This window comes from Leptonychotes weddellii, chromosome 14 (genome assembly GCF_054177405.1).
Source record: "Leptonychotes weddellii isolate Sample4059 chromosome 14, ASM5417740v2, whole genome shotgun sequence".
In the NCBI taxonomy this organism is placed as follows: Eukaryota; Metazoa; Chordata; class Mammalia; order Carnivora; family Phocidae; genus Leptonychotes; species Leptonychotes weddellii.
The window spans coordinates 3,822,944-3,839,083 of NC_138382.1; the positions used below are offsets into that span (position 1 = coordinate 3,822,944).

The following is a 16,140-nucleotide window of genomic DNA, read 5'->3' on the forward strand; positions in this document are numbered from 1 at the left end:
CTCAGGTCATGATCCCAGGGTCCTGGGACTGAGTCCTACATCGGGCCCCCTGCTCGGTGGGGAGTCAGCTTCTCCCTCTCCCACTCCCCCAGCTTGTGCGTGCTCCTTCTCTCTGTCAAATAAATAAAATCTTTAAAAAAATAAAATAAAAACAAAATAAATAAAAGATCTGAGGTAATCACTTTCTATTTCTCCTTTCCTTGTTTTTGTTTTGAAAACGAAGCAGATGCACAACCAGCCAGGCCTCCAATTTGTGCACTGCATCTAGCTCTCACATTCATTAGACAGAGCACCCCCTTGTCACGTCTCCTCCTGTAGACTCATCATGGTCCTCGATTTTTCACGATTTCAAACTGCTCTGGAAACATGTCCGATGTTATACGAAGACTACGATATGGTGACCAGGGGCTTACTTCACTGTCGGGAATAAAATTCCCAGTTTCCAAATGTTATTTCCAAATAACATAAATAATAAATAAATAATAGGAGAGTGTTGTTCTATAAGAAAACACAAAATAGCATCCTATTGGAGGGCTACAAGGTAGACTCTCCAGGGAGTGTGACCCAGGGGCTGTGCCTGAAAGCTTTTTCCCTCCTGCAGCCCCTCCCTCCCTTCTCATGGCCCTCCTGCCATCCACTTGTGAGCTGCTCACTTTCTAGAGGGAGCTCCTAGGTCCACACCAAATTCCTCATTGTACCCCAAACCTTATTCATTCTCCTATCCAATGTTGTTGCCTGCCAGGAGCCAAAATGTTGAGTGCGACCCTCCTCCAGACCCCGAGGGGATGAATGGACTTTTCCTCTGCCCAGTTCCCCACCCCCCCCCTCCACGCCACCCCCCCGCCCACAGGAAGCTCCTTATGCAGTACCTTTCCTGGGAATTCCCCCAATGAGTCCAACACCACGCCCCTCAATTTTTCACGCACCTCCTTCCTTGGGTACAAACACATGACCCTCTCAAGCCCACCCGCTGCTGCCAAATTATCCCCTAAAACACGGCTGCAACACACCATCCCTTGGCCCACGCAGCCCCTCACATCTTCACATCCCCAGCACCCCTGTGACTTGACTCCCGGGAATCCCGCTGCCCCATGGAAGGCACAGTGCTTTCACTTCCTCCTGCTCCTTCCTGCTGTGAGCACCTGGCTGCCCTGGGGGCCGTGGCTGGGGTCTGGGGTAAGGGAGCTCTCCACCAGGCGGCCCGCGTCGCCGTCGGGGTGAATTTGTCCCTGAGCGCGTCCTCACATGTCACTTCCTTTGTCCCCCGCCCTAGAAGTGAGTCTCCCGGGGGGAACCTGCTTCTGCATGCCCCAGGGTGCCTGATATCACGTGGGGGCTAACAGGCAAGGGGCAAGGTGTCCTAGGTGCTTCCTCCGTGCACATCCTTGGAACCTGCAGGGTACACGTTCCTCCAGGACGCGTGTTTCTTTCGAGTCTTCCAGGCGTCGGGTTTTTTTGAGATCGCAGACTTGGCCTAATTCAAGCCAACAGTCGTCACAAAGACCATTTTATGTGCTCCTCATGGAGCTGCGGTGTCGCCCCTCCCAAACACACGTAACGCACACACAGGCGTGGTGCACACACGTGTTCACGTAATTCTGTGTAGCCCCGTGCGGGGCGCAGTAGGCTCCGTGCTGGGCACCTCTGGGGCAGGGCCCTCTGGGTCCACATGTTAGAGTCCATCCAGCTGGGTTCTGCCTTCCCACCTCCCACAGGCAACAAACAAAGCAAACCAAGTGGAGCCCCTCCTTGCCCCGACAGAGGAGAGGAACAGCCCCTGGCGGCGGAGGGGGGGGGCGGGCGACAGAGCTCCCAGCAGTGATGGGAATGTCCTCTGTGTGCGTGGACCTGTGAAATCCAGCCAGTGCAGCGAAGGAAGTGAATCTTTCATCTCAGTTTAATTAATTTTAACCTGAAGAGCTACATGTGCCCGGCAGCGACTGTCCTCCCGGGCTCAGGTCTGCAAGGGGGATTTCTGTCTTTTCAGTGCATGCTGGGTTAACTAGCCCCCAAGGGGGGCGCCGGGCTGGGGGAAATCACTGGGCTGGGAACTTGGGGGATGTGGGGCAAACCCTCCCCCACTCCCAGAGGACTTGAAGAAGCAGCCACATTCTCCCCAGATAACATCTCACAAGTGACAGCCTACTGGAGCTCATTCCAAAGACAATTAAAGACACACACACACCACTTCCCACTGGAACGTGAGACTTTCTAGAAGACAAGCCACTTAGTCTCATTAGGCCAAATTTTTCTGTAATTACTTCCTTCCCTTTGGCTTTTGATTTTTTTTTTTTTTTTGGTACTTTCTGAGATAGAACTTAAACACACACAACAAAACAAACAAACAAACAAAAAACAGAACAGAAATCCCCAAAAATGGTGCAAACCACACTAGCACAATTCCTTATTTTTGAAAAGCTTTGCTCAACAATTCCTTGGCCACTCTGTTACTAGGATTTTAAATAGATCACACTGCCCGTACATTCTCCGACAACTGCACATGTGAGCAGAGCTGTCCTGCCCATATTTCCAAGCTCCTCGACATCACCAAATAAATACCTACCAGAGAGAGGCTGGTACCAACCCCCACCAGTTGCAGCCATAATTAATGGAGCTCCTCTTGTTGCTCCAATTGTTACTTCAAAAATCAGGAAGCCCTCACTACTCATCAGACTCCTACCATTTCTGTTCTGCAGTGAACAACACAAAACCAAAGAACCCAAAGGGTCCCTGCAGGGCAATGTTTCCAATATCAGTGCTTTTAACCCGAACTGTCCTCTCATGAAGTTGCTACTGGCCACGCCAAATCCAGACCTCTCAGGCAATGCTTCCTCTCTCTGCAAAGCAAAGTCCCCTCTGCTCTGAAAGCTTTCGTGCATGGTGTTCCTGGAGGTCGCCTGGCAGTCACCACAGGGTCCCCAAAGAAGGAAGGATCTTTTTTTTTTTTAAAGATTTTATTTATTTATTTCACAGAGAGAGAGACAGCGAGAGAGGGACCACAAGCAGGGGTAGAGAGAGAGGGAGAAGCAGACTCCCCGCTGAGCAGGGAGCCCGATGCGGGGCTCCACCCCAGGACCCTGGGATCATGACCTGAGCCGAAGGCAGATGCTTAACAACTGAGCCACCCAGGCGCCCCAAGAAGGAAGGATCTTAACGACAACCTTCTCTACCGGGATGGAGTCGGAGCCCTTCAGGAGCCCCCCGTGGGGCACAGCAGGGCAAACCCAAAGCTTTGCTACCCTGCCCTTTTCCACACTGCTGCAGGGGAGGCCGAGGGGTCGGTTCCCAGGGAATGCACCAAATAAACACCAAAAGGCATCTGACATCAACGAATGTTTTAGAAGGTGGTCGTAAACCTTGGGTGGGGGTAACACTTAGCAGCCCACTGCCTTTTCCTTGACTGCAACTTGGAATGATATAATTAGAGCTCTCCCAGGGGAAAGAGTTAGAGAGTACACAAATTTCCTGTGCTTCAGCAGGCTGACCAGAATTCTGCAGATCAGGGAGGCCAAGCCCTTCACACCCAGGTCCCATTTCAATGATAATAACTTTCCACATCCTGGCCTCCCCGTGGTGGAATGCATTTTAAAGGAGCGCCCCTTCTCCAGCCCCTTCTTCTGAAACCTGGCTTCAGAAATCCCCCTTTAGAGGATTCATCCTCCCTACCTGTCTGAGGAGCTGTGGCCCCAGGACATTTCTATCCCACAGATGGGGGTGGGGAGGGAAGATTCCAGAGGAAAGAGCCCTGTTAAACTAAACCCAGGCTCTGCCAGGCTTAAATGTCTCAGAGGTTAAACCAAGGCTAACTGACTATTCATGGCGAACAAGTACTTCACAGCAAAGAGAGACACAGAAACACCAAACGAGGCTGTACTTTGACCAAACAATAGGAAAAAGGTCTCTGTTATAGGAAATGGAAATGCCGTTCCCATTGCCTGGTCCATCTGCAGATCACTGTCCCCAAAAACTACCCCAGGAAGCCCATTCGGAAACCCCTGTTGTTTTTTTGCATAGGAAACATTAAGCAAAATTCTGGTCGTTTTTCCAACGGTGACTTGCTTTGCTGATTTGAGAGTTGGGCCTCACTGCCTAGAGGCCCGTGGGCACCCCGCGCTGTTTTTGTGAGCGCTCAGTCCAGCAGCTCACTGTGGGTGCCCTTCAGGACCAGCAGTGTTCGGGTCTCAGGACAGCATCCAGTATGGAGCAGACACCAGGGTTAAACGTGCTCTCGCTGTTAAATACTGCAACATTTCAAACGTGTGCTTCTTTGCTCCGTGCACAGCCGTAATCAAAAAAACATGTTGTCTTACTATATACATGAAAACTTTTCTTTTTCCAAAGTCTTCTTACTCAAGATGTTTTCGTTTGCTTGCTTCCAAATGGACTGCGAGCATTATTTATTATAACCATCAGTCCAAGAATCTGGGCCAGAAGTCAAAGCTGCTGCACTGTCAAAATGGGGAAAGGGAGAACCCCCAAAACGGCCACTCCCACCCAGCCCATCCTACCTAGGCGGGGCACACAGCCCATGAGGTATTTGTCTCCTCAGGGAACAGAGCCGTCCATAAAAATGTACAATAAGAACTTATAAATCCTTCTACAATACCCTTTCCATGTTTTTACATAGTAACATCTTTTGTGTATAAAATACACTCAGGTTACAAGGAGACCTCTTCACAGCAGAAAAGATGCCAAGTCCCCAAATCTCCTGTCATCATAAAATTGTATTCATATTTTGAACATGAACATATTTGAATTTTCAGCTAACCGAGCATTCCAGAAGAGGACGATGAACACCTTTCCTACTCCCTCCCCAACTGGAGAGGATTATTTTACAACTGGAAAAAAGAAAGTTACCTCCGCTCAGGGTTCAAGAGTTAAGGAGAACGACCCAGGATTGCTTTGTTCCTCCGAGATTTCTGAAACTCGACTGGGAAAGACAGCAATGTTTAAACTACTCCGCCCGGAAACGCGAGCTACTTTCCCGAGCTTGTTCCAACGTTGGTATGAGCAACAGAAGGGTGGTCTTTCTCGCAGCACCCAGCTCTCACCCCTCCGCGCCGCACAGCACCCCACCCTCCGCACGCGCAACGCAAACCACCGCAGCCGCAGGTCGGCCAGGCAGAGAGCGTGGTGCGGGACAACCCGGCCCCGCGCGGCCACCGCGCGTCCGGGCGCCGAGTTAAGCCGCTTCCGCCCCCCTCCCACAGCGCAGCGAACGGATCCCCCCGCCCCCTCGCTCTAAAGGGGAGAGGGATTCTTGCAGGGAGGAGGGGTGCAGAAATCCGCAGGGATGTTGGTGAGAATCCCCCAGGCTGACTTCGAATAGGCTAGTTACCACTGCACCGTGCATGCACCCTGAGCGCTTTATGCTTTAAGGGACAGCGATAGACTTACGCAAGCCCCCTTCCCAAACCAAGTAACCAGAAATGTCTGACATAATCAGCATCTGCTTAAGCCCAGACGACTCCCTAAAAAGGCTGCCCAGCACTCCTGATTGTGTAGACAGGTCCCTGGAGCGCGCAGCTGCCAGCAAGACGCGGGCGGGAAGAGTGAGCCCCCTTCTGCGACGGTCCCCTGACTCTCACCTGCCGGCAGGAATACATGGCGGGTGGTGCACGATGCGAGAGGCGGGCAACACTGAATCCCTCTTAAGTGTAAGGGGGCAGCTCACACATTTCTGGGACTGGAGGCGAACCTCCTCAGCCTCCCAACGTCCCGGCCTGGAGGCACCGCCGCCCTCCCCCACCCCGGCAGGGTGCCCGGAATTCGGCCGCGGGGCGCGGGCCGGAGGTGCTCGGGGGTCCGGACGGCGTGGGCGAGCGCCGCCTCCTCCGGCTCCCTAGACGGGGGCCCCAGGCTCCCTCCGCACCTCGAGGCAGTTCCTGCATGCCCCGGGGCCCACGCAGACAAGCCCGCGCGGTGACTCCGGGGGCAACGTGTGCCCCTCCAGGAAAATGCCACCGGGAACCCGGGCCAGACCCTCCGGCCGCGTGCCTCGTCCCGGGTCCCGGGGTGCCGCCCCAGCAGCCTAAAGGCCGCCCCGCGACCCCCCGACCCCAGGCAGGAAACGCCCCTCGGCTACCTCCCGGGAGAGGAGGAGGGAGCTGAGGGGCCAACAAAAGGGAAGCCAAAGTCCCTTTCGATCTAGAGGTGGGGGGCGGGAACCCCATCCCCCGGGCCCCGCCCGACTGCGGCGCCGGCCCTGGGTGGGGGGCTCCGGCGGAGAGGGGGGCGCGGGGGCCGTGAGCCCTACAGGGGGAACCTGGGAGGACAAGGACCGAGTCAAAATCCTGAGAACTAAAGACACATCTGCGGACCCGGGACCGGGCCACCTTCACACTCACGACCCTCGCAGACTCCTGGCCGGGGGCTTCCCCGTGGGCGCCGGCGCCGCTCGCCGGGTCTCTGGAAACACTTAGCCGTCCCCAGAGCGCGCCTCATTGGAAGCAGCCCCGGGCGGCGGGGCGCGGGGCCGAGGCGGGCCCGGCGGGGAGGGGCCCTGCGCGGCGCCCCCTGATCGGGAGAGAGGCCGGGGGCACAGCCGCGGAGGCGCAGACCCGAGAGCGCGAGCCCCCGCCCGTGCACCAAGGCGACGCGCAGGGGAGGGCGCGGGGCGGCGGGTCCTACCTGAGGTCCGGGGCACGCAGAGCAGGAGCGCGGCGGCCACCCAGACGGTCGGGGCGCACATCAACGGCAGCGCCGAGCCCGGGGCCATGCCGTGGGCCGTGGGGGCCGGGGCGCGGGGGCCGGCGGGGCCGGGCGCCACCACCCCTGTCGGCCGCGCGTCCGCTGCCCTTTTTCCCGGGCTCTGCGCAAGTTGGTCCCTTTCGAAGAACTCCTAGTCTTCCTCCTGTCGCGGCCCGAACGCGCCGCGAGGCTCCGGGCGCGGCGCGGGCTGGCTGCGAGGCTCCGGGGCGCGGGCTGGGCGTCCCGCCGGCCGCGGGGATGAGCGCTGGGGGCGGACCGCGGGCGCGCAGGAGGCAGGGTCCCCGGCTCGCCCGCCCCGATGGGCAGAGCAAGGCCGGCGCCGGCGCCCCCTGCCGGAGGGACGCGCCTGCGGCAGGCGGGGCGCGCGGGAGGCGAGGGGCCGGGACCACGGGCCGCCGCACCAGCCCCGGACGGGCCTCCCGCGCGCGCCCCCGGCACGCTTAGACGCAGAGGTGCGCCTCGGGGGCGTCCCGCCGGACCTCGCCGCGGCTGCCCGCGCCACAGCGGCGCGTTGGGCAGTTGGCATCCACGCTCAGGGGGCGGGACCCCCGGGGGCCTGGTCACAAATCAGTAACTCAGGACCACCCTGCTCCCTCGCCAGGCCCACCCGGCCAAATCAGACAGCTACTCGGTCCCAGAAACCGGCGGTGCAGGAGGAAGAGAAGCGAGGGCATGGAGAAGCGAAACGGTCAAGGAAAGAAACAGGCCAGGCCGCGTCCCCGCCGGGGGCCCTCCCGGGCTCTCGCCACGCTGCGCGGTGGGGACGACCAGGTCCTTCCAGAATGCCCAGAAACCGCCGGGACTAGAGCAGCGTAGAGGGAGCGCGATGCTATCTGAAGCCACCGTGGCTTTTGGTTTACTGTTAAAAGCAAATTGTGTAATTTTACCCATTAAAGGCAGAACACTATTTGTTCTCTGCAGAGCCCCAGAACATGCAGAAGTAATTTGCTTCACTTGTAAAAGACATTTTGAATGCAATTCAAATAGCATATTTTCTTGCTTATTCTTGGTTTTGCTTAACACATGCCAAGGTCTGGAATTGGAAAGCCTGACCCTCCTGTTTGTAACTTAGGAATTTTCTTTGTTTTTGCTCTCTTGGAGAAAGGATTTGGAACCGCCCCCGTCTCCGTTTTTTGTGAGATTTATCTTTCAACTGATTTTCAAGCAGTTTGGCGTGTTTTGCTCAAGCCCCATTTCCTGCTAGTTGGGGTGAATTAGGGAGAGCCCTGGCCTTGGGTGCCAGACCCGGAGGCAGCTGAGCTTGACCCCCTTCCCCACCCCACCCCCGATTGCCCCTCCACTGCCTCACACATGGCAGGAAATAAAAGTTCTCTAGCCGTGGTCTGCTGACAACATGGCTGAACCAGCCCCCGCTCATTACCGCTGTTAAAATGATTTAGGCCCGCACGTCTCTGGCGAATCTGTTTGCGGCAACATCCCACACACTTCTCTTTCCCGATGCACCCTGTAAGGACCGTGCCTGGCCAAGGGGCGGCCGGAAATCCAGGGAGAAAGGGAGATGATGATAAAATAGTTATCCAATGGTGGAGGCCTGAGCACAGACGGTCGTCTGAACTGTTTGAGGACCGCCAGGTCTTTATCTTTGGTTTTTTCCTCACTTTCCTTCCCCTGGGGGCCCTCAAGGATGCTTTGAGAGTAAATAAGGCCTTAAGAGTTGGTCCTGAGGCACTTGGTTCCAGACTCCTGCATTCTGGATCTGGTGGAAAGCGGAGAGGGAAGGCAGAAGACGGTCCCTCTGCAGAGCTCCATCCTGTTGCTGGATCTGTGCTCCCTTTTGCTTTCTGCTGCAGAGACTTGACCTTGTAGTTCCAGAACTATTCGGTCCAGAGCTCCGCCACTTACTTTCAGTGTGAACTTTGGGGAAATGATCTAATCATGCTTCAACCCCTCATCTGTGTGCAATTTCACATGACTGGGCTCCCCGCAAACCTGACCTGAGAGTTTAAACAGCAACATATACTTTTGCCGACAGTTCCTTGGGTGGGGTCAGAAATGTGGATTATATCACATATGATTCCTTAAAGGTTTATAAAAATTATCTTTTCAGCATTTCTTTCTCCACAGTTCCCCTACCTATAACTCTGGCCGGCTCCTGCCTATCTTCCCCCTTCACTCCCTCCTTCCTTCCTTTCTACAGGTTCAGAACCTATAGGAACAAATGCAGTAAACTTATCCTCATGAACGGGGACAGTTGAAATAATGTGCTTTCTAAGTAGTAGAATGTGGCTTTGATTCCAAGTCAGACGGAGGCTGCTTGTCCCCTCTAGCCTGGACTATACTTAATGATTGCGGCAGGACACATCACCACCAAACCTAACAGCGTAAACCAGCAAACTTTTATTATTCCACTAGTTTCTGTGGGTTGTGCTCCCTGAGACACACACGGAGGCCCCACCGTTGGCTCCTCATCTCTCTCGTCCACCCCCTTGCCATGTCCTGTTGGTTTTACTGCCTGGATGCTTCTGCCTACTGTCCTTTGTCCCCAGTGCCCTCACCCTAACTCAAGAAAAGATCATCTCTTGCCTAGTTAAGAGCCCCTGTCCCAGTCTCCCCACTTCCTCCATCACCCAGCTCCAACGGGCTCCCCACACCTACATAAAAGATCCTTTCTTTCTTTCTTTTTTTTTTTAAGATTTTATTTATTTATTTGAGAGAGAGAGAGAATGAGAGAGAGAGAGCATGAGGGGGGGAGGGTCAGAGGGAGAAGCAGACTCCCTGCCGAGCAGGGAGCCTGATGTGGGACTCGATCCCAGGACTCCAGGATCATGACCTGAGCCGAAGGCAGTCGCTTAACCAACTGAGCCACCCAGGCGCCCAAGATCCTTTCTTTCTTTCTTTCGTTTTTTTTTTTTTAAAGATTTTATTTATTTATTTGACAGAGAGCAAGAGAGGGAACACAAGCAGGGGGAATGGGAGAGGGAGAAGCAGGCTTCCCGTGGAGCAGAGCCCGATGCGGGGCTCGATCCCAGCACCCTGGGATCATGACCAGAGCATGATCCCAGCAGATGCTTAACCGACTGAGCCACCCAGGTGCCCCCATTTTTTTCTTTCTTAAGTAGGGCAGCCAGCATGGAGCCCAACAAGGGGCTTGAACTCATGACTCTGAGATCAGGACCTAAGCTGAGATTAAGAGTCAGACCCTCAACTGATTGAGCCACCCAGGCACCCCAGAAAGCTCTTCCAAGCCCAGGTGGAACTCCGTTGCTCCCCAATGGCCTGCCAGCACTCTGAGTCAAAGTCTGACGCCTTTACATTACACAGGGATCTGCCCCCCACAAATGCCCAGCCTCATTCTGCTCCCTGCTGCCCCTGCTCTGACATTCCAGCCGTCGGGGTCTTTCGTTTCCTCAAAGCCCCAAAGAGCACCAAGCTCCCTCCCACATGGGGCCTGTCCCAAGCTGCTCTTCCTGCCCGGAACGTGCTCCTCCTGATCTTCCTTCACCGAGGTGTCTCTCACTCCTCCCCTTTGGCTATCCCTTCCTCAGGGACCCCTCCTCGATCACCATCACCCCACGACGGGTCAAGGCTGCATGTACAGTGTGCCTGGAACCCCACCTGGAGGCACGCGTCATGGGTATACTCGTGCCCAGTGCTGCAGACGTACTTGACCTAGGTCTGTTCTCCCTACCGATCTGCTGCTGCCCTGAAAACTGGTGTGAGCCCACCAGCGCCCGAGAGGCGAGAGGCGGTAGCGGCGAATGTGGAAGGGAAGGAGGGAGAAGAGCAGAAAATGCTGTGCTCAGCACCGATTTAGGACAAATACAGTACCTTCTTCCATTTACCAGCCCAGTACCTTTCTCTAGCGTGGAGTACAGCTCTACAGCATGATGCTGGCAGGTTCTCCATTTCACACTTACACGACTGAGAGAATTCTTTATAGGCTTATCCTAAAATTACACATCCGTCCAAAAGTACGGTGGTTTTGTGAAATAAATTTCATCTCAAACCATGTATGTCTACATACAGTTTAAACATGCTTTCTTGTTCCCCCAAATTCAGACTCGGAGCTGATGAAACCAAAATCCCAGTTTTCACCAAGAACTGCAAACTTCCAAAGCTCGCACAGCTTGAGCACGATCGTGATGACAAAGAAACTTTATCCTAAATTTCCAATCTTTATGTCAGGAAATGGGGGCAGCAGAAAGACCTTGACAGGAAATACCTTTCTCTGTGGGTCAGCATTTTGAGCAAAGATGACTCCCAGGTGGCAAGTGGGCATCCTGAGGGGATCTGCCACCAGCTGAAGCTCTCATCTCCCTAGAGGTTTTCGCTGAGAGGTAGTTTTCCTCTCCTGACAGGAAGTACATGGCGTGTTTTCCAACACCAGTTTTCCAAAGAGCAACTGGGGGTCCCTCAACGTAACTCTATTCTGACACTGACCACACGCAGTTAGCACCAGACCCCACAGGTTACGGGCTCGGTCCCACCACACAGCCTCAAGTCAGATGCCCGTCTCAGGTCCTGGTGCCCTGGGTAGCTACACCTCTGTCCCACTTGGCTCCTCAGCTCTGATAATTCGCTAGAACGGTTCTCAGAACTCAGGAAAGTCCTTTACTGACCACTTCTGGTTTGCTATAAAGGATACAGCTCAGGGACAGCCGACTGGAAGAGAGGCGTGGGGCAAGGTAGGGGGTGGGTGCACAACCCCCCAGCTCCTCCACGTGCTCACCAACTTGGAAGCTCTCTGGACCCCTTCATTTAGGGTCTTTATGGAGGCTTCATTACATAGGCACAATTGATTAGATCATTGGCCACTGGCGATCCATCTCTGGCCCCTCTCCCTTCCCCCCTACCCATGGCTTGGTCTTTCTGGTGAGCAGCCCCCATCCGAAGCTGGTCAGGAGCCCTCCCACAGTCACCTCATTAGCATGAACTCAGGTGTGGTTGAGAAGGGCTCCCTATGAAAAACAAAAGATACTCATCACTCAAGAGATTCCAAGGGGATTAGGAGCTCTGTGCCAGAAACCTGGGACAAAGACCAAATATAAATTTCCCATTATACCACACATATGGTCAGAATGTTTTCCCTGACGGGGTAGTTAAAAATAATAGTTCCTTCTTTTTCGAAATGGAAAGTCAATAAAACCAACATGTATTTATATCACCATGGTTACTACAATAGGACGATTGGATGAAAGTACTAATATTACAAAGGTTTTTGTTCAACAAGGTTTCATGCCGAGAATACTTTCCAAAATCCTCTTTAAAAGTTATTTATTTCTCAGGCTTAAAAGCAAATGTAGACTCACTCTCCCCCGTGGATCAACAGCCACATCCTTACTGGCTGGTGCTTAGATACACAGCTCCTCTCCTATGTGACACCGTCTCTCAAATACACAGAGGATTGTCCTGGTTCCGTGAGCTCAAACTTCTGGGAGCCTGAGACCTACAGTGAGCTGGTTTTGGTGCACATCATGGGTTGCCTTGTGCCCCCCAAAAGATGTGGAAGTTCTAACCCACAGTACCTGTGAATGTGACCTTATTTGGAAACAGGGTCTTTCCAGATCACATATACTACGATGAGGTCATCAGGGGCCCTAATCCACCATGACCGGATCCTTCCAAAGAGGCACGGAGACCGACAGGTACAGAGGGAAGACACCCAGGGAAGATGGTAGAGATGCTGCCACGAGCCAAAGAACGCCCAGAAGCTGGGAGACAGGCCTGGAACGGATCCTTGTGCTACAGGAAGACCTCAGTGCCTTTGTTCCCAGGAGGGAGCGAGTGCGGGCCCCATGACCGCTGCGTCCACGTGGACACTCCTGCTCTGGGGGTGGGGGGCATCCCACGCATCCCATGACTGGATTCTCCCTGAGGACTCGCATCTGAGCGAGAGCCAGAGCTTCCGGGAAAGACCTGCTCTTCCAGCTGTCGGTTAGAAGGCCGGCATGTGGGTGCCAGATGGGCCTTCTAGGCTCTGCAGCCCCTCCCACAGGGCCCACAGATCCTGCGGAGACGTGCATGAAGCCAGCCTGGTTCCTGAGAGGCTGACGTGGGCCTCAGTCCTCAGACGTCAGCGGAGGGGGCGTTGAGGCGGAAGACCAGTAGCAGGATGATGTGCATGATGTCTGCGCTGTCGTCATCCCAGGATGAGGGGGCGCGGGCTGCACGCAGCCGTTCTCCTCTTCCACTGAGACTTCGGGGGGCATCGGGGACGTCAGCCTGAGTCTATGACACGGAGCCGGTGTAGACATGCCGGGCGGGGGCGGTAAGTACCTCGCGGCTGTCTGTCGGCGGCGGGGAACTGCAAACCGAGGCAGTACGGGGACCCGCTGGGGGCTTGCGGCAGAAAGCAGCCCCAGCAGGGAAACCGGGAGGGAAGCACCCCGAAACCCAGAAAACATCCTGTTGGTCTCTCTTCCTACAGCCAGCTAACAGGAAAGTCAACCCAAAGGGCCAGTAAACACAGAAAAGCAAATACTTGACTCGTAATCAGGGAAATGCAAGATGAAATGAAATCCCATTTTTGATCCGGCAAGCGCTCTAAAGGACGAGGGGACCCCCGGTCCTTGTGGGTAGGGCGGCCAAGTGGTGCTCGGTCATTCCGGGGAGGAGCTAACTCAGCAGGGTTTACTGAAATGTAGCCCCTCGGTTCTCGGTGTACAGAGAGATGGGGAGGGGGTCGTACCAATTACCACGGAGCCTTACTTCCCCGTGGCTGCGCACAGTCGTGTAACTCTGCAATGCGCACCACCCCTCGGGCTCCCGTGGGCTGACCGAGCTCAGCTGCGTCGTTTCCCCCAGGCCGCGGAACTCGGAGGCCCCACTAGGTAGAAACACCCAACGTGCCTTCTTCCCGCTCACGTCCGGCCCGTCGGTGCTCCTCCCGGTGGCCTCCAGCTCCGGGCAAGGTGTGGGCCAGGGGCTTCCCCGTGGCCGCGGCCCGTGGCCTCACTCTTCAGAAGGGCTTTGGGCTTCCCACATGGCAGCCAGCTCTGAAGACCACAGAGGCGGAGGCGGCCGGCTTCGGTCAGGCTGAGCCCCCCGCCCGGGCTGTGTTGGTTCCAGAGTGTCAGCCCAGACCCCGGGCGGGAGGGGACCGCGTGAGGACACGGGAACGGAGGCGTGCTCTACGGGAGCCACCTTCATAGAGCGGACGCTACTACACACGCTCTTAGCTCCCACAGCAAAAACATTAGAAATCGCCTCAATGTCGACCAACAGGGGAAAGTCTAAGTGGACGCACCCCTACGGAGCACATGAACTTGTAAACATAGAGCACGTGTGCTATGTTAACAACGATATTGGGGGGACATGCATATCGATCTATGCGTCTCTCTCAGGACACTGCACTGCGGTGCAGGACGGTGAGGGAGAGTCGAATGCACTGACAGACACGCCTGAAGACGTGTTCAGCTAGAAAAGGAAGCCACAGGACAATCAAAGCAAGCTTGGAGCTTTGCCAAGCCCCTGTGGCTGGCCCCTTCTCCAGCTCGGCCGCCCAAGCTTTCTCATCGGCCTGTCATTTGCTGCAGCTCCGTGCACCTGTGGATTGGGACAGTGACTGCGTGCGACACCTTCTCAACACACCTCTTCTCGCCGGAGGAGCTCCGGGTCAGCCACACAAAGACAGCCCCGCACGTGGGTCTCCCAGGGGGCCCCGGACGCGCGTCTCTGGGCCCGGGGCGCCTGGAGAAGTTCCCCCTGCTCTGTGCCCTCCCTGGTGGCTGTCAGGCTGCGAGGGGATGAGACTTTGCAAGGCGGAGGGTGGGACACGAGAATAGGGACCAATGAAGGCTCCACAAAGCTCCTGTTCTACTCCAATGTCTTTCTGCTCTGACTGAGGCTTGGCTGCTTGTCTTGCAGAAGTGCTTCCTACGTTTAGGGTTTGCTACAGGCCTTTGGTTAGCTTCCAGCGTTCTTAGAAAGTTGACTCTGAGAATTTTGCCAGTTTTCTCATTGTCTTTATGGAGCAGAGAATTTTCAGATGTCCTCACTCTACCGTTTCCTCTGACCTGGAAATCACCTCTAGCAGGATTTCACCACGACCTCTCCACAAAGGCTCCCTGTGACAGGGTCTTCCGTGGTTTCCGTGGTTCTGATTTCAGCAGTCAATTTTAAGTCCTAATCTTCTTTATCAGTAGCCTTTGACCTTCACCTTTTGGGAACCCTTTCTCAGTTGGCTTCCTAAACATCCCCTGGTTTCCTTCCGACCATGCTGGCCACTCTGTTTTCACCTCCTTTTCTGTTTCCTCTCCTCTCCCTAACTTCTAAATGTTGGGACATCTCATTCCCTGGGGGATGGCAGGCAGTCTTGTGTCTGTAAATGCCCACTGTAGACTGAGCATCTCAGCTGGGTCCCTCCCCTAAACACCGCTGTCATAGGCCCAACGACACACTCAACATTTCCACTCGAATTTATCAGGGGCACATCCAACTTAAGCTGCCCTAAACACAGCAGCTGCCCTTTTCCCCCGGCCCACTCCTTCTAGTCCTTCCCATCTCTGCAAGCATCACTCGGGCCAGAGACTTCTAGGTCATCCCTGACTCCTCATTTTCTCCTACGTCAAATCCATCAGAAGACATGTTGGCTCTATCTTCAGAATACAGCTTCCAACAAATCAATTTTTACGACCTCTACCATGGTCCGGGCCTCCACTAACTCAAAGCTGAATTAGCACAATGAGATGAGAGCCAGGATGACACCCACCAACTTCCTCTGCAACAGTCCCCATCTCCAGAAAAAGCAAACGTCTCTCCAGGGGTTCACAGATTCCACATGATCTGCTCTCCAGGGACCCTCTGCTCCTACGAACCTCCCTGTCCCTCCTTCCTCACTGGCTTCCTTAGTCCCCAGCAGCCTGGGCCCCGTATCACTGCCTCCTGGAAGAGTCTGATGGAGAGGCTGTGTGGCACTCTTCTCCACCTCCTCCAGGTTCTCCTCAAACATCCCCTTCTCTGTTGCGCCTTCCCTGAAACCCTGTTCTCATAGCCAACCATTCCCATCTCCCTCGGCTGCTCTATGTTGTCTCCTTAGCATGTATCGCTACTTATAATACTACATGTTTTACTTATTTTTAGTAAGTATTTACTCAAGATTCGACTCCCCACCTGAGTTGGCCCAAATGTCCCTGGTTTTGTTTTTGTGTTCAGACTTCATCCCTTCTCTTCCTTAAGACATTGTCTGTGAGCCCTGGTGCAGCTTACAGCATCCTGCCTATGAGGGGAGGGAGAAACGTCCTCGGGTCCGCGCGGCCTAGGGACTTGTACCTCAATTGGTCTTCACCTCCTGAATCAGGGCTCTGACATTCCACAGATGTGCGCACAGTTCCTTTGCTGGAGCTCATGGGAACTCCTTCTACCCTGCTACACAAGAATGTATGATTTATTCATCTCTTAGGGGGTGTAGATTATACAAACAATGGAGTATGCCACAAATTCCAGCCCTGCTCCTGTCAGTATTTGTTT

General features: G+C 54.8%; 1 protein-coding gene across 2 annotated transcripts in view; it reads right to left on the reverse strand.

Moving 5' to 3' along the window:
• The window catches only part of ROR2 (receptor tyrosine kinase like orphan receptor 2), a 171,716-nt gene extending 164,985 nt beyond the window's left edge, over positions 1 to 6,731 (reverse strand). For both annotated transcript variants that reach the window (XR_014139909.1, XM_081802754.1), the window contains exon 1: positions 6,631 to 6,731. Coding sequence is in view for 1 of the 2 variants with exons in the window: in XM_081802754.1 (XP_081658880.1) it covers positions 6,631 to 6,718 (88 nt within the window). In the remaining variant the exon portion in view is untranslated. The remainder of the gene's footprint in view (positions 1 to 6,630) is intronic.
• Between the last annotated feature and the right edge of the window lie 9,409 nt (positions 6,732 to 16,140).